Source organism: Tachyglossus aculeatus, chromosome 2 (assembly GCF_015852505.1).
Source record: "Tachyglossus aculeatus isolate mTacAcu1 chromosome 2, mTacAcu1.pri, whole genome shotgun sequence".
In the NCBI taxonomy this organism is placed as follows: Eukaryota; Metazoa; Chordata; class Mammalia; order Monotremata; family Tachyglossidae; genus Tachyglossus; species Tachyglossus aculeatus.
The window spans coordinates 34,519,015-34,537,245 of record NC_052067.1 but is presented as its reverse complement, the minus strand read 5'-3'; the positions used below and the strand labels follow the sequence as shown (position 1 = coordinate 34,537,245).

Here is an 18,231-nt window from a genome sequence, read left to right as displayed (position 1 = left end):
GTAGATTATGCTGAAGTTCAGTTGGGTCACAACCTTCTCACAGCAAGATTAAAGGGAGATACCCTGCTTTGAGCGACCAGAGGAGCCCGATGGTGAATACGGCATTGTAAAAGCATAGATATTTAACAAATCAGATTACAGAGTATGGTGTTCTCCCGCCCAGTTCATTTTTTGATGCACTGTATTTATTACCTTGAGCCAGTATTTCGTGATATAACAAAGTGTCCAGTGTGAGAGGGAGCAAAAAATAACTGCACAGTAATTCTGTGGTATCTGCAGCGGAGTGGTTGGAGAAACCCCAGAGAATGAGGTGAAACCACAAAACACCATCCACCCAAACCCAATGGCAAGGTTTATTCAGCGTCTCGAGCTCCTTCAGGCATTCTGGCCGGCGGGAATGGCTAGTCAACCACGGAAGAGGTGGGGCTGCAGGTTCTGGGCAACCAGAGAGACAACAGGGCTTGTGCAGGGAGCGCAGCACCCCCAAAAATATAGGTGTAACCAGCTGGGAGTAAAGAAACCACACACCAAAAATCCACGAATGCAAACAGCTACTGATGGTCGGTATATTCATTCAGTTTTCAGGGTGAGAGACATAATTGGCTTTGGCAGAAATCTGCATTTACATCGAGTTAGGAAAACAGTCTCAATAATGGTTTACAGTTGGACCGCTGACTGGTTAGGTGGTTGTTTCGGGCACCGAATGAACCATTTTAGCACTTAGTAATCTTAGGGCCTGATTTTATGTACGAGAGAGGTTGCCCACTTGTTCCAGTTTTTGAGAATTTAGTCCTGTCTTTGAGAAAGCCCAAAGGATCAAGCGTAAAAATTGCTTCCGGAGATGAAGGGGCACTGCCAGTGAACCTGAGATGTATCATTCACACCATTTGAAGCCCTGGCGCCTGTTAGCTCAAGAAAGACTTCCTCACTTTTTCCCTTCTACCCCTAATTTTTATGGCATTAGAGTGAAACTCTAGTTGGATATCCTTGGGAAACAAATCTTCTCAAACAGTGTTGGGTGCCCCAGCTGACTGATTGATCCCTAGGCAATACCGTGCTTCCGTCAAAACACTTTCTTCTTTGATATGTGTGCAAGGTTAGGGACTGCACAGTGTCTTTTGTGAAGAATGGAAAATGGAAAGAATGTTTATGGCAACCTTCTTTTACACTTAAATTTCTGGAGAATTCCATGTTCAAATTTGCCGTGTTCCACTGGATTCATCCATTCATTCATCCAGTCGTACTGAGCGCTTACTGTGTGCAGAGCACTGTACTGAACGCTTGGGAAGTACAAATCGGCAACATATAGAGACGGTCCCTACCCAACAACAGGCTCACAGTCTAGAATGGATCCCATTCTTCATGTCCCTTTTGTTTATTGAACCTTTCTCTTTGATATATGCATCCAAGGCAATATAGTGGAGAAGGAAGTTTAGGAAATTAGACGTGGAATAGAATTCATTTGTAATTTTCTTTGACGTTAGTGTAATATAGGAATAAATCAGTTGCATACAAGATTTATTAGTGAAGTTGGCACAACTATTCCCTCTTTCCCCAAATCTCCCTTTTTTGCATTTACGTTTCCAGTATCTCTCTAAGTCAGGAAGCAAGTGAGTGCAGAACAGGGAGAAGAGAACATTTGTAAGCCCTTGCTGTTACTGTACAGGGCTCCCCAAAGAACCTTTCCTTATATAATTTAGCTCTAACTAATGAATCCATCACAGAAGGGCTGAGGGCTCTAAGGGGAATTAGCACCACCAGATCCAGGCAGGAGGGCAGAGCTGCCCCCCGTTTTTACTGGTTATGTTAAGTCAGAATCTTCTTGGCTCTGGAAAGTTTGAGCAATGGACATTTTTGAAACTTGGCAAGTCATCTTGACATTTGGGTAAGTTTTACCAATTTATGTAGCAGAGATAATTTAGAGATTTCTTAGCCAAGCCATTCCTTAGTAGAGTTCCAGATTCCAGCTGACAAATAAACCTGGCAGTGAGGATACCGGTTTCACACCCAGAGAATCCAGCTGCTGTCTATTAAAAGGAAGGGATATTTCTCCCTTAGTTGTTTAAGGGCTCGCTAATGTTTCCAAAGAGTGACAATAGACCTGTAAATGTCAATTGCCAGCCAAGGCCTTTTGTAAAATGAAAATACCCAGTAAATCCCCAAGCATTTTATTTTCATTGGACTAGTCAAATTCATTATTTCTGTGTGCTCCCTGCCATACTTGACTTCTCATCTTTCTCTTTCCAATTGCAGATTGATAAGGAAATTGTTCTACTGAGTGTTCTGAAAGAGCCAGTAACCCGCTCCATATTTGATTATGCTTTGAGGTCCAAAGACATCACCAGTCTTTTCAGACACCTTCAGATGCGTCAGAAGAAGCGCGTTGGAACTGTTTCTGACTGCCCTCCTCCAGAGGATCCTGCCATTGCACAGTTGCTCAAGAAGTTGCTCTCACAGGTTTGATCACTTCAGAAAACCTTTTGTCTAAAGTTAAACTCGATTTCAAAAGTTTTTTAGGCTCAGTAGCCAGAGCAGTGGGATGTTAAATCGCATTCACTGATTTTTGCACAGTTGCTCAAGAAATTGCTCTCACAGGTTTGATCACTTCAGAAAACCTTTTGTCTAAAGTTAAACTCGATTTCAAAAGTTTTTTAGGCTCAGTAGCCAGAGCAGTGGGATGTTAAATCGCATTCACTGATTTTATGGAAGTTTGTGACAGGAGGAGACATCACTTTTCTCTAACTGTGCGTTACATCATGGGACTTTCTGTAAGGCTTTGTTTGGTAGGAGCAGTGTGGCATTATGAGTGGAATGCTGAGACTTGGAATCAATGGGATTTTATTTTCCCAGCATCACTTTTAACTTGGGGTGATTCCTTCCCACACTATTTGTCCGCTGGGCTCTTTACAGAAGAGGTAATGAATACTCTCCTGGTAGATGAGAGGTGCTCATGATAAATGCTTTGAATTCTTTGGATAAAGGTGCTAAATAAGTTTGAGTACAAGGAGTAGCTGTTACAAGCACTTCGTACGTAAATAATACCGTGACTGCTACTACATCTTTTAATGTTATTTTTTAAATGATATCTGGTAGTCCTGACTTCCTGTTGCATCTGAAAATGTGGCCTGCTTAATGAAGAGCAGAATTTACTGCCACTGTAAAATCACTCACCGTGACTGTGGTGATCCCTTAGTAGAAAAGGAAAGAAGAAGTCTTTTAGACTGTGAGCCCACTGTTGGGTAGGGACTGTCTCTATATGTTGCCAACGTGTACTTCCCCAGTGCTTAGTACAGTGCTCTGCACACAGTAAGCGCTCAATAAATATGATTGATTGATTGAATGTCTCTTCAATACAAAATGAAAAGTAGTCTCAGGTTAATGTTAGAGCATGATTTATTCACAGGACATCAGCTGAAGGTCCCCATGGGATATATTTGAGTCTCTCTACAGTTTGATTTAGTATATTCATTCTTAACCTAGTAACTTTGGTAACCCTTTATAAGGAGTAGTTATTGTATTTGTCTTGTTTTTGCTCTTTGCCCCGTTACCCAGATCTGGGCTAAGATCCTGAATTACCTTAAAAGAATGGGCCTTTTCCTTCAGTGGACTCAGAGACCAAACTTTAGTCCTGCTGGAATAACTCAGTAGTTGGAATGAAGTACGGGTTTTTTTTGGTGGTTTTTTTTTATAGTGGTATTTGTTAAGTGTTTACTATGTGCTAGACACTGTGCTAAGTGCTGGGGTAGATACAAGCTAATCACGTTGGACACAGTCCATATCCCACATGGGGCTCCTGTTCATAATCCCCATTTTGCAGATGAGGTAACTGAGGCACAGAGTAGTTCAGTGACCTGTCCAGAGTCACACAGCAGACAAGAAGCGGAACTGGGATTAGAAACCAGGTCTTTCGGACTCCCAGGCCGAGTTTTATCCACTAGGCCCTGCTGCTTCTCATTATATACTGTTCATCAGAATGCATAGATATCTATGTACGTCTGTGTATTTTCCATTCTTCCTGGCATAATTGAATTGCCCTTCATTTCGTTCCGAAGCCCACTGGGTGGGAAGTAAATTTCTCTTTGGGGTAGTATCCTGCATGTGGTTCACATCCAAATGCTAATTGATGATTTCCTTTTCTTTGCTTCTCTCCTCTTCGCTACCCTAACATCTGTTAAGCTAGACTCATTTTTGTATTACCCCCTTCATTTCTGCTGCCTCTTGAGCACAGATGGCCCCAATCCTGATTCCTTATTCCTAACCTTGCACATTGTATCCCGACTGGCATTTCTTCATCTTTTCAGGCCATCTCCTAAAATCCAAATTTAGGTCTCATCCTTTCTTTTCACCTCCTCTCAACTTCTGTCGGTCTGCAGCATCTTTGTCCTCCCAGTTCTCCTTAATCTGGGGATCATCTCTGATTCCCTTTTCTGTTTCACCCTCCACATGCAGGGCGTGACCAGGACTTGCCATTTCAAGGATTCTTCCTGCTGTTCATCTCTTCCTCGCCATTCACTCTGCTGCAGGTCTGCTTAGTTCCTCATCACCTCACACTTGGTTACCTGACATAGTTATTGTTACTATTATTTTTATTGTTAATTGCCAGCTCCCCTACCTGAGTCTCTTCCCCACTCCAAATCCATTCAAAGTTAAGCACCGTGAGTCTTCTTCCTCAAGCAGTGTCTGATGTCTGTGGCCTTCTCAGAAACCAGAAGTGGTCCCCAGTTACCCGTAAAAAACTCTGAGCATGGGCCCCCTCTTAACTTCTTGCCTCCCCCCTCTTCCCTCTCTTATAGATCTGTCCTCCCAGTATGCTTCAACCCAAGCCATTTTACTTCTTCTCATGAACACTCCATCTGCCTCTTTGCCGTTGAATATATCATTCTCCCTGATTGGGGCTGCCTTCTCTCCTTGCCCTTCCCAACCTCACCTTTAAATTTTTTTCTGAACTCACCCTCTCCAGATCAGCCCTTCCTGCTTCTAGCCTTGCCAATTTTTTCACCAGCCCCTTAGCATTTGTTTCTGATTCTGCCTGATTACCTCTCCAAATGCTGGTTTTCGTGGAAATATTAAATAACGGGCATTTTTATTTGGTTGTAGGGAATGACAGAGGAGGAGGAAGACAAGCTGTTAGCCTTGAAAGACTTTATGATGAAATCCAATAAAGCTAAAGCCAATATCGTGGACCAGAGCCACCTTCATGATACTCAAAAAGGTGTCATTGACTTGGCCGCCCTAGGCCTAACCGGGAGACAAGTTGACCTTGTTAAAACCAAGCAAGAGCCCGACGACAAACGGGGTTGGTATAGTCTCGCTTATTTTGGCTTACTGTTATTCGTGGTTTGGTAAGAGAACATTTTTCGTCTCTAGACTGTGAGCTCGTCTCTAGACTGTGAGCTCATTATAGATAGGCAGGGACTGTGGTGTTGTTGTATTGTACTTTCCCAAGTGCTTAGTACAGTGCTTTGCACACAGTAAGTGCTCACTAAATGCGATTGATTGATTTTCAACCCATCGAGGTTTTAAAAAAGTGACATTTGACATAACCACAAATATAGGGCTTTTTAACCAAGTAAGATATTCGTTGTTTGCTTGCTTTATGCAGTATGGGGCTTTTCATCTGAAAATAATCACGTTTGAGTCCTGGAACCCCACCCGAGGTCCACAAATAGCCTCTGGAAAATGTTTTCTGTTTCTGTCCTAGTGGGTAAATGTCCAACAGGTTCATTTGGATACTTCAGTTATCACTCCCAGAAAGAAAACATAGGAGTGGGGTTGCCATTCTGTAGTCCCTAAATATTCTTTCTCCAAAAAATGTTCCCGATTATATCATGGGCATAGTGGATCGGGACCGGGTTTTTCTCGGAATCAAACCGTAGTATTTATTAAGCACTTACTCTGTGCAGAGCCCTGTACTAAGCGCTTGGAAGAGTCCATTATAACAGAGTTGGTAGACACTTTCCCTGCCCACAACGAACTTGCAGTGTAGAGTGGGAGAGAGACATAAACTTTTAAACACATAAATGCATTTACAGGTTCAGGGAGACCAGATCCTGGAGAACTGGCCTGGTTTAGCCCAGAGCTGATACCAGGCAAGTTTGGAGTAGGGTTTTGCCTTACCCTCCTTCTCCTGCTGTTTGTCCACTGCCAGCTAGACAGAAAAGGGGAGAAAATAAATATGTGTTTACCTGCTGCAGGAGCCTGGTCCTCAGCAGCTGTTAACACTAGAGACATTTTAGCAATCAATCAATCAATCAATCGTATTTATTGAGCGCTTACTGTGTGCAGAGCACTGTACTAAGCGCTTGGGAAGTACAAGTTGGCAACATAGAGAGACAGTCCCTACCCAACAGTGGGCTCACAGTCTAAAAGGGGGAGACAGAGAACAAAACCAAACATACTAACAAAATAAAATAAATAGAATAGATATGTACAAGTAAAATAAATAAATAAATAAATAGAGTAATAAATATGTACAAACATATATACATATATACAGGTACTGTGGGGAAGGGAAGGAGATAAGATGGGAATGGAGAGGGACGAGGGGGAGAGGAAGGAAGGGGCTCAGTCTGGGAAGGCCTCCTGGAGGAGGTGAGCTCTCAGTAGGGCAGTCACACCTCCTTTGGCCCCCGAAGAGCTCTTAGTTGTGACTAGATGTTTCTCAGTCGTTTGCTCTGCTCCTCTTTTCTGTATCCATTTCTGCAGAGTGTAGAGGAAGTTCCTGAATGCAGCAGGCACAGGGTTAAGTTGTAAAATTCAGTAAGACTCCAAGTCAATCCCGGATAATTGAAAATGTGTGATTCAAAGCAGTTGGTACTCCCCAGCTGACCCGGGAGCTCTGTTGTTCTTGAATCGCAATATTGGGTAATCTGGTCCCAGTTCATTCAGAATCCAATCTTTCTCGTTGCTTGGATCTTTATTACAGAGATTTTTATTGCTTAATATCTTGCGTGCCAAAACCGTGTCTGTCTGTAATAAAGGCGCCACAGCCAAGGTCTTTTTCCACTTTGGAATGCAGTACCACAGAAGTAACTATAGTCAGATGATTTCCAAGTGTGTATTTTATTGTATTAGCTCTCACTTTGACACCGTTCAGTTACGTTCATATTTCTGGTCATAGCTAGAAAACATGTAAAGCAAGATTCAAACGTGAATGAAGAATGGAAAAGTATGTTTGGATCATTGGAACCAGCTAACATTGCTCAGCCACTACCAAAAGGCCACGGACCAGCTAGTGACCAAGAAGCAATTCAGACAGGGAAGTCTTTTCGTTCTGAGTCGTCGGTCGGCCTGTGCGTTCCTCTGTCGTCATCTCCTCAGGTAGCTGGACAGTCATTCATTCATTCATTCATTCAATCGTATTTATTGAGCGCTTACTTTGTGTGGAGCACTATACTAAGTGCTTGGAAAGTGGCTCAGTGGAAAGAGCACGGGAGTCAGAGGTCATGGGTTCGAATCCCGGCTCCGCCACTTATCGGCTGTGTGACTTTGGGCAAGTCACTTCACTTCTCTGGGCCTCAGTTACCTCATCTGTAAAATGGGGATTAAGATTGTGAGCCCCCCGTGGGACAACCTGATCACCTTGTATCCCCCCAGCGCTTAGAACAGTGCTTTGCACATAGTAAGCGCTGAATAAATGCCATCATTATTGTTATTATTATTACAATTCGGCAGCAAATAAAGACAATCTCTCTGAGCCCACTGTTGGGTAGGGACTCTCTCTGTATGTTGCCAATTTGTACTTCCCAAGCGCTTAGTACAGTGCTCTGCACATAGTGAGCGCTCAATAAATGCAATTGATGATGATGATGTATTTTGTAATATGGGGCAGCCTTAGTTCTGCTGGTGTTGACGTTAGTTTTAGAACTCTATAACTAAACTCCTTCCTCTCCCTCAGGCTTATATAGCAGTTGTAACAGTGCGTTTCTGGGAGATTTGTAGTAAAAAAAAAAGAGACAAAAGACTCATTATTGCTGTGCTGTTGGAACTTATTAAAACTCTGTGAAAAGTAGCTTTGTAGAGAAATCACCCTGTGTCAGAAGAAGAACTACAAGGGAAGTAGTCAGAAGCCATGATGGGGGAGCATGTCACCCCCCGCCACATTTCCAACCCTGGCAAAACGCCTGGGGGAGGGGACTTACCTTAAGGAGTTGAGAGGAGAGGAGGAGGAAGCTATGATCTGTTACCTGTGTGATTTTCAGGCCACTGAAGTGGCAGCTGTCCACGCTCGGAAGCCTCAAGTCCAGGTTTTGAGCAGTACCGTTTTGCCATCCAGCTACCAAATCCGCATCACGACTTGTAAAACCGAACTTCAGCAGCTAGTGCAGCAGAAGCGCGAGCAGTGCAATGCGGAGCGGATAGCCAAGCAGATGATGGAGAATGCGGAATGGGAGAGCAAACCACCCCCGCCGGGTAAGGACCACACGGTCATTTCAGTCCACCCCCTTGTTACTGAAGGACAAATCTGGGGGAAGTTGTTTTTAAACAGTCAATTCCTTTACCACTTTTTGGTGGGATTTTTTTTTTATTTTGCTCAATGAGAAAGCTAAAAAGAGAATTGATGTGATTCAGAGTAGAAATAAATCTCTGTTGCCATTTTCCTTTAGTTTCAAGGTACCTTGAGAACATTAATAATAATAATGTTGGCATTTGTTCAGCGCTTACTATGTGCAAAGCACTGTTATAAGCGCTTGGGGGGATACAAAGTGATCAGCTTGCCCCACGTGGGGCTCACAGTCTTAATCCCCATTTTACAGATGAGGTAACTGAGGCTCAGAGAAGTGAAGTGACTTGCCCAAGGTCACACAGCAGACATGTGGCGGGGCCGGGATTCGAACCCATGACCTCTGACTCCAAAGCCCGTGCTCTTTCCACTGAGCCACGCTACATTAGCCTGCTCCCCGCTATGCAAAGCCTGCTACCTCCTCTCCCCTCCTCCTGCTTCCCCTTATGTGATCGTTCATCTAGCGTGGCTCAGTGGAAAGAGCCCGGGCTTTGGAGTCCGAGGTCACGGGTTCAAATCCCAACTCCGCCAGTTGTCTGCTGTGTGACTTTGGGCAAGTTACTTCACTTCTCTGGGCCTCAGTGACCTCATCTGTAAAACAGGGATTAAGACTGTGAGCCCCCCGTGGGACAACCTGATCACCTTGTAACCTCCCCAGCGCTTAGAACAGTGCCTCGCATGTAGTAAGCGCTTAATAAATGCCATCATCATTATTATTATTACTGTGGCTGGGTGTAAGGAATGGGAAAGAGAACAGCCAAGAAATGACAGGCTTTGGGGAGCGGTGATACAGTCTTAACTTGAAAACTGTCACGGCGCTCACTTGAGGCCTCCTGTCCATTTCCCATCTGTGGATGCAGCCCTTGGGGAAACCTTGGGGAAGACACTGGTTTTAAACAGCCAGCTATTGATTTTTTATTAGCAGAGCACATCTTCCTCTTGTATTGCTTCAGAACGACCCAGCGCTCCTGGCTCTCTCAAGCCGCTCCCTGACGGTTGTCGTGCTGGGCGCGTGTTCTGGTTTTTCTCCTTTCAAATTAAGAATGATTCCTTCCAGACCATTCTCTGGGTCAGTACCTTTTAAAGCATTCTCCGTGACTTTATTAGTACTGGAAGGAAAGCAGTCAAATTTTATAATTTAAGAAGTGGGCCCCTGCAATGTAATGGGTTTTTTTTTACCCCTCAATGCCTTTATAATGGGTACGTAAACGATTTTTCTCCAGAGGGGAAAATGTCGGTCTACCCTGGCACCTTGATTTGATGACAGACTTTCTTGCTTGCCTTCAAATCCAGTGTATTCACCTCAACAAACACAACTTAGCTGTTCTTTCCAGAAGTCTGATCCAGAACCTCGGGGGAAACAAAAGAAAAGATTTATTCTTTATCCCTAGCGTAGGCAGCTCAGCCAACGTTGGCGATTGTCCCTATTTTTTTCTCTGTTCCTTAGTGAGAAATGATGTATTTCTCAAAACATTAGCGTTTCCATATGACTAACTAAAATGTGTGCTGCCAAAGCAGGGTGATCTTTAGGGGGCCTTTTTGGTTGTAGTATGTGTAACTGGCTGTCAGTGTTGATATCTCAGGGTTATCTAGCCAAAGGTAGGCATGTCAAATCAGTGACATCTTACAGATACTCAGGCACTGAGTTCGTAGGATGTTATTTGAAGAATTGAATGAAGGGTTGGACTATTCTGTAGGGCAAGAAGTGGAGATTTTGTGGCCATGAGTCTCCCTCCTACACATTTTTCTATTTGCAAATGGCACTTGTCAATTTAGTTTTACCACCTACCTAGAAAATTCATTCATTCATTCAGTCGTATTTATTGAGCGCTTACTGTGTGCAGAGCACTGTACTAAGCGCTTGGGAAGTACAAGTTGGCAACCTATAGAGACGGTCCCCACCCAACAGCGGGCTCACAGTCTAGAAGGGGGAATGTGGTTTCTAGAGCCACAGTTTGGGCCCCTGAGAGATAACAAAACTATATTTTATCCAACGAACCTTTTCCTTCCCATCTTTTGTCTTTACTGCCTGCAAATTTGAGGGGCATTATGAGACTGGAGCCTAAAACCATGTGTATCAATAACAATAATGGCATTTATTAAGCGCTTACTAGGTGCAAAGCACTGTTCTAAGCACTGGGGAGGTTACATGGTGATCAGGTTGTCCCACGGGGGCTCGCAGTCTTAATTCCCATTTTACAGATGAGGGAACTGAGGCACAGAGAAGTGAAGTGACTTGGCCAAAGTCACACAGCTGGCAAGCGGCAGAGCCGGGATTTGAACCCATGACCTCTGATTCCAAAGCCCGTGCTCTTTCCACTGAGCCACACTGCTTCTCTTATAGCAGTGGTGTGGGGCCGGTGCCCTGTTGAAAGTGGTGTTGTTTTATAATCGTTTTCCCCAGTTTAAGTTGGCCTGGTGACTTCTGTAGCCCTCTTTTTGGGCTGATCTTGTGGCCAGTAAACCTTGTGTTCATAAGGGTATTCTTATAGTCTCAGGAGAGTCATAAAGCATATATAAGTGCTGTGATTTGGCCTTTCTTCTTGGCCGTGTTCTCACTTTGTTTTCCTTATATTGGTTGCTCAACTCCTGGATCTGGCGAGTGACTTAAGGATTAATACTCTCTTACTCCCGATCGGGAGCAGGGGAGAAGGGGAAATCTTTTCTCTGATGGATGGGAATGAGCCCCCAAAACCAGATGTGCTGCTGTTTCCTCAGGTTGGCGACCTAAAGGACTATTGGTTGCACATCTTCATGAACACAAATCCGCAGTAAACCGCATCAGAGTCTCTGATGAACACTCCCTCTTTGCAACGTGCTCCAATGATGGGACTGTGAAAATCTGGAACAGCCAAAAGATGGAAGGCAAGACCACTACTACCAGGTACTGACCTTAGAGAGGTAGGGCTTCCTGCCAAGGAACTCGAGGAGCTTGAGCCCCACCACAAATCATAAAAACTCTCAGGCATTTCAGGGCTGAAATCTGGAAAGTTCTTTCAGTGGGAATGCTTTTAAAATGCCTTTCCTACAAACTGATGACTGAAAGCTGCCCTGGGTGACTGTCCAGTTTGCTGTCCTGAAACTCGTGAAATGAATCATCAAAATTAAGAGATGGAAAAGATGTAGGCCCCAGCTGCTCATCCCTAGGTAATATCATGCACACACCATGGCATCTTTTAGAGTTCCAGTCCCTTTTGAAAATCCCAGATGCAGGGATTTTCAGTCATTCTATTGAGAGACTATTTCAGAGCCCAATTTCTTTGCTGACGGTTTTCCTGACATTCATCCCACTGTCTTGTTTTTTTAACTTCACCCTTCATCTCAACCTCGTGCGGATCTAAATGATTTGAGGTCTCTTAGTTTGTGTTCAGCCCGAGTAATGTAATTTACTCTTTAGCTGTGTCGGACTCTACCTTTCTCATTTTTCTGTACTGGCCTACGGTTTTCTGAGTCCCGACACCAAAGCACCTGAAATGCCATTTTAATCTGTCCCCGGGAGATGGGTCTTATTCTCAAGCTGATACAATACCTTTAGTCTTGGGCTTTGAGAGGAAATTTTAGCTGTCTCATTTCACACTGACTTAGCGAATAGGAACCTGCCAAAGCTAGGCATCTTTTGGCGTTATTCAATCAATCGATCATATTTATTGAGCGCTTACTGTGTGCAGAGCACTGTACTAAGCGCTTGGAAGTACAAGTTGGCAACATATAGAGACAGTCCCTACCCAACAGTGGGCTCACAGTCTAAAAGTCTATTCAGTCTATTCAGATCAGTAAACACCTGGTTGAGCTGTTTCTTGTGCATTTTTATTTAAGCTGGTTTTACTTCTGCCAACTACTGTCCTTTTGTTTCCTTTCCATTTCTGCAGATGTTTTGTAATCCCAACTAATGTAATATTTTATCCACTTTGTGCACACCGTGAGAAATGGAGAGTTGGTCTCTCTGCTTATTATTTTGTATTTTGGGCCACCCGCAGCATTCTGTTCCTTATTTAGTGGAGAATTGCATAAGGATCTGAACCCACTGGGTATACAATTTAAATGAGACAGAAAAACACATAAAATAGCAAGGCAGGAACTGAATGGATGCTAGAGTGTTTGGAGGTTTTTGAGGCCATCTTTATGGGAAAGCAGAGGATGAGGAGACTTCCAAAAGAAGTATAGTTGGGGAACAGAGAGGCTGCAGGCAGGGAGGTTAGCAAGGAGGCCGATGCAGTAGTCGATTTGGGATGTCCCAAATGCCTGGAACAACAAGCAGACTGTTTGGGTGGAAAGGAAGGTGTGGATTCTAGACACCCGACAGGATTTGGGGAGACTGGACATGGGAGTTGGAAGAGAGAGCGGCGTCAAGGATAGCACCAAGGTTGCAGGTTAAGAGATCTCGAGAGCAAACTTTTCCAGATCAAGTATTTTTCAGACTTCCTTACTGTGAGCAGGAGTCGTTACACTTGATATGGTCCAGCAGCCTGGTGAGGTGAGGGATGGGAGGAGGCCAGAGCGACCTTAAATCGAGACTCTCTCAGCCACAGTGATGTGGAAAGGAGATAGAAACAGAGTAATAAAAATGATGTTGGGCAGCAGAGGAAGCCACAGGATGCAGGGGTAACAGGAGCCCTGATGTAGGGGTGGAAAAGTGGGAAAAAGAAGGAAACCAGAAAGTAGTCACACTAGGAATCTCCACAGAGGAACACGATAGCCATGATGGGAAGAAAATAACCACCATGGAGGAGTCTACATCTTCAGCTGACTCTGCTGTGCCGTGAAATAATCCATTTCACGCCCTAGGCCCGTTTAAGCCATGGAAAATAAATGTTGTCTCTAGCTTTAGAGAACAGGCCACCTGGAATCATGGAGGGGGCACAGATCCCTGCTTCCTTCCTCTTCCCACCTAAACTCTGTCTTCCACCCTCTTATTAAAGTCTCGTGGCAAATCTGTGAGTCCATCATACAGGAGGAGAGGAGAAAGGGGAAAGGGAGGGGAAGCTGTTTTGCTGGGCCCGCGTCCCAGCCCAGGCTCATTTCCCAAAGGCTGGAGGGCAGATCTGTGGCAGCGGGGCTGAGCAGGATGCAGTTACCCCTCTAATTCAGATGGCTTTTATTGCTAAAAGTAGATCAAAATCTAAAAATTGTAGCTCCCTGGATTCAGAGTAATATGGTACAGTTTAAATTGGTAACCAGTAACTGGAAAGAGGGAGGATTCTTATTGAAATAAAGGTAATGTAATGTTCTGTTTTTACTGTGCTAGGGAGAAGCCCAATTTGCCCGGTGGCTGCAGTTCCTCCCTGTTAGTGAGAAAACAAGTAGTTTGGGAGGGGCTGCTAGGCAGGGCCAGCTTCACACAGGGAAATATTTGTCACCCTCCTTTCTGTTCTGTGTATGTCATTACATTATGCTGCTTGTGTGTGCTTCTGATGACATAGTGGGGTGACAATGCGCCGCTCCACCTCCCCCTGCACCCCAAAACCAAGGCCGGTGAGAGTCTTCTCAAGTCCCTATTGATTCAGAGTTACTTCCTATGAGTGGGGGCCACTTTCAAATTTTTCAGCATGACTTCCCTGTGGTTGCCGCAGCTCTGGAGGGGTACCCTCCCGGTTACCACCTGGAAGCCCGCCCTGCCACTCGGAAACCGTTTACTGCATTGCGGCAATCGTGTCTGCACTGTCTAGGCAGCAGTGCACTAAACAGTCTGGAAGTGATTTGGAAGAGATAATGCCTTTTTCGGGGTCTGGTCTACTATCAAGGAGGACCTGTAGGCTCTGGAAGAATTACAAGTGAACACTAAGAAGTTTAAAGACCCCAAAGTAAAAAAAAAAAACCCCAAAAAACCTTGAAGTGAGTTTTTGGGTTGCAACTTCAATGTGCCGAGATCGAACAATAGTATTTTTTCAATCAGTCGGTGGTATTTAGTGGGTGGTTTGTGCGTGCAGAGCACTGTACTAAGCATTTGGGAGAGTACTATACAATAGAATCAGGAGACATTCCCTGCCCACCGGGAGTTTCCCACTGGATTAAGCGCTTGGGGTACAACACAACAGAGTTGGTAGGCGCGATCCTGCTGTCAAGGAGAGTGTACACTCTCATGGGATATTTCTGGATAGTTTCATTGTGACTTTTCATTGTGCTCTTGGCCGTTGTGATTATTTAGCAAATATTGTCCATATCACTAGATGTGGTAAAACTTCATACTGATCTTGCCGACACTGTTTCATGTTCCTTCTTGTAGGTCAATCATAACATACTCTCGCATCGGAGGACGTGTCAAGACGCTTACATTTTGCCAGGGCTCTCATTATTTGGCCATAGCGTCTGACAATGGAGCCATTCAGCTTCTTGGGATCGAGGCCTCCAAGTTACCTAAATCTCCAAAAATACATCCGCTGCAAAGCAGGTATCGGTTTCCAGATTTTAACAACTCCTAAGAGCATTCCCCCCCACCAGGCTTTGTGGCTTCTGGGCATATGAAATGAACAGACTTGCTCTTCCATCTCAAAATCAGTGACATGCACTGTGTCACTCAGTTCTTTTTGCTTCCGATCGTGTCAAGAAATCAGGTGACTGTGAGTCACATGAATTCAGGCTCATTCCAGTTTGGAATAGGCTTGAGTAATTTAACTATCAACAGCATTTTTGATCTGAAAATTGGAAACCACAATCCTGCCTTGGAGGATTAAAAAAAAGCACGTTTTTGATTAAGTAATGTCAGTCTTCTGTCTCCTGGCTATAAACAAAGTGAATGCAATTGATGGGAAGAGGGATTTTTATGCACATATTTTTCCACCCCATGCTAGTTAAGTGAATTCCTCGGGATACGTTTATGGTGCTGTGAAATGGAAAAATCACTCTATAAAAACGTTCTGTGTGCGGGCCTCTGACAGTTATCTCGTTTACTCATCGATTTAGGCTTTTAGACCAGAAGGAGGACGGGTGTGTTGTAGATATACATCACTTCAATTCTGGAGCACAGTCAGTGCTGGCCTATGCCACCGTGAATGGTTCCTTAGTTGGTTGGGACCTCAGGTCTTCAAGTAACGCGTGGACGCTAAAGCACGACTTGAAGTCAGGCCTCATAACGTCATTTGCCGTGGACATCCACCAGTGCTGGCTGTGTATCGGTAAGCTCACTTGGACTTTTCCTGGCTCTCCTTCATTTCAGGAATCAATCAATCAGTAGTATTTGTTGAGAGCTTACTCTGTGCAGAGCACTGTACTAAGTGCTGGGGAGAGGAGAGTAGAATAATTGCCAGACGTGTTCCCTGCCCTTAGCGAGCTTACAGTCTAGAGAATCCACGCCAGACTTCCAGCTAACTCACTCTCAAGTTCCCATCTTGGTAGAATCCCACCGTTGTGCCCAAATCGCATTTTAGCTAATAGCCTCATCACTCCTCCATCAACCTGCATTTACTGGAGTTGCTAATCAGCACTGAAATCGACTCGTATGAAATCCTCTTCCTCTCCCTTTGACCCCCGTCGTCAGGTAGAGGTGGTGAGCTACTAGAGACATGGGAAATAGGGTAGCAAAACTGAGAAATATCAGGACACGGGCCCAGCCCCTGTTCATCAGGAAAGTCCACTACTCGGGCCAGAAACAGTTACGCACTCATGGACGCATGCACACACACTTTCTCTCTCTCCCTCCCTCCCTCCTTACTATGTGTCAAATACTGTCCCGCATGGGGCTCGCAGACTAAGAGAATGTGTATCTATCCCTGTTTTACAGTTGAAGAAACTGAGGCAAAGAGAAGTAAGCAACCTACCCAAGGTCACACGGCAAGCAATTAGTAGATCCAGAAAACCCACGTCCTCTGATTCTCAGGCCCGTGCTTTCCACGAGGCAGTGCCGCTTTCCTGATTGTGGAGTGAATCCAAGGCCAAATCTGGCCATCCCCAAGCTATCAAGTGGAGGCAGAATGAGGTAGAGAGAAGTCGTGGCCAGCAGGGCTAGGGGGACATCTCAAGAAAAGAATGGGAAAGCAAGGCAGCCGTGTGCCTTTACTGTAATCAGGAGCTGATGTTGAAAGGCAACTTCCCAACACTGCGGGTAGAGAGAGAGTCCAGTACTGGCTGAGTGAACAAAGTAGGGACATTTCCGTTTTAACCCGAGAGGCAGCTAAGGTCTGAGGTTTGGAGGGATTTTTACCTGGTCCCACAGTTTGCTGGGGATAGAGCCAGGATTTGAGCTTAGATCTTTTCCTCTCTAATGCTTTGTTCCCTGTCCCCTCAGCATGATCGTTAGCTATTCCCTAACTGCCCTCCATTGCATATCATCTGGATCAGCCATTTGCCATCATCTCCTCGGCCATACTGTTATTTTATGATCACTCCCCGTTCCATTTTCTGAATCGAGGCAATGAAATTAGTAAGACAAAGTCAGCGGCCCCTTTCTTTCCTGCCCCTTCTTGTTTTAGTTAGCTTGTTTCCTTTCTAATCACTCTCCTTGTTCCAGGGTCCTTTCATCCTGCTTTTTAGTTCATGTCCAGTGATCTCGCTGGCTCCCTTCTGCTTCTTTCTAACATGTTTTTTCTCTTTCCCAGACCTTTTAAGACCGTTTGCACTTTGCCCCCTCCATCAAAGGAATTTTAACCTGCTGAAACCTTCTGGGTTTCAAAACTTAACTTTCATGTTGCCTTTTCTTTTTCCGTCTCATGCCTGTAATGGTTCTGTTCATCTGAATTGTCTTAATTTAGAAACAACTCCTAATTTCTTTTGCTCGTTTCCCTTTTGGGTTGCATGCGATACCGAGGAAGTTGTGGTTTAGTAAGATCTTCATGCAGCTTCTACAGGGGAGCACCAGCAGTTAAACGCAGTAGCACTAGATGCCTATCAGAATTCAGGCTCCGTTCATAAGGCACGAGTCCTGCACTGGAGTTATTTCCTTTTATTCATCGGTGTTTTCTTCCCAATCTTTCTCAGCTTTTGCATGAGTCCATTTATGTCTACTGACTCCCCTGTTAGATTGAAAGTTATGTGCAGAGAAGACAGCTTTTACACGTGCTTAGAATGGTGCTCAGTAAAAACACTGCTGATATATTGTAACACCGACTCCCAACCAGAGGAGTTGCAAAACCGCCCGACATACATCCTGACTCCTTCAAATTTAGGAAGTTGGAGCCCTGGCTAGATAAGTTATAGACTCCGTATTCCCAACCGTCAGCTCTCATTATACTAGAAATCCTGAAGCCTTTGGGATTCAGACCTAATCTACCTAGTCTTTTAGACTGTGAGCCCACTGTTGGGTAGGGACTGTCTCTATATGTTGCCAACTTGTACTTCCCAAGCGCTTAGTACAGTGCTCTGCACACAGTAAGCGCTCAATAAATATGATTGATTACCACCAATTTGCTCGTATCACCCCAGTGCTTAGTACAGTATCTGGCACATATTAAGTGCTTAACAAATGCCATTATTATTATTATTACCACACCCTTCTTTGTGGAATTTCCAATAAATGCCCATTCCGATTAGTGAGAAGCGGCCTGGTGTAGTGGAATCAGAAGGTCGTGGGTTCTAATCCCGGCTTCGCCACTTATCTGCTCTCTGACCTTTGGGCAAGTCATCTTCTAGACTGTGAGCCTGCTGTTGGGTAGGGACCATCTCTACATGTTGCCAACTTGTACTTCCCAGGCACTTAGTACAGTGCTCTGCACACAGTAAGCGCTCAATAAATACGATTGAATGAATGAATTTTACTTCTGGACCTCAGTTACCTCTTCTGTAAAATGAGGATGGAG

At 44.6% G+C, this 18,231-nt stretch overlaps 1 protein-coding gene across 1 annotated transcript in view; it reads left to right on the top strand.

Moving 5' to 3' along the window:
* PIK3R4 (phosphoinositide-3-kinase regulatory subunit 4) overlaps positions 1-18,231 on the top strand; it is a 55,557-nt gene that overhangs the window by 30,880 nt on the left and 6,446 nt on the right. Inside the window, exons 9-15 of the mRNA XM_038766524.1 lie at positions 2,254-2,457; positions 5,098-5,296; positions 7,121-7,320; positions 8,202-8,412; positions 11,222-11,387; positions 14,727-14,891; positions 15,404-15,615. Of these exons, the coding sequence (XP_038622452.1) occupies positions 2,254-2,457; positions 5,098-5,296; positions 7,121-7,320; positions 8,202-8,412; positions 11,222-11,387; positions 14,727-14,891; positions 15,404-15,615 (1,357 nt within the window). The remainder of the gene's footprint in view (positions 1-2,253; positions 2,458-5,097; positions 5,297-7,120; positions 7,321-8,201; positions 8,413-11,221; positions 11,388-14,726; positions 14,892-15,403; positions 15,616-18,231) is intronic.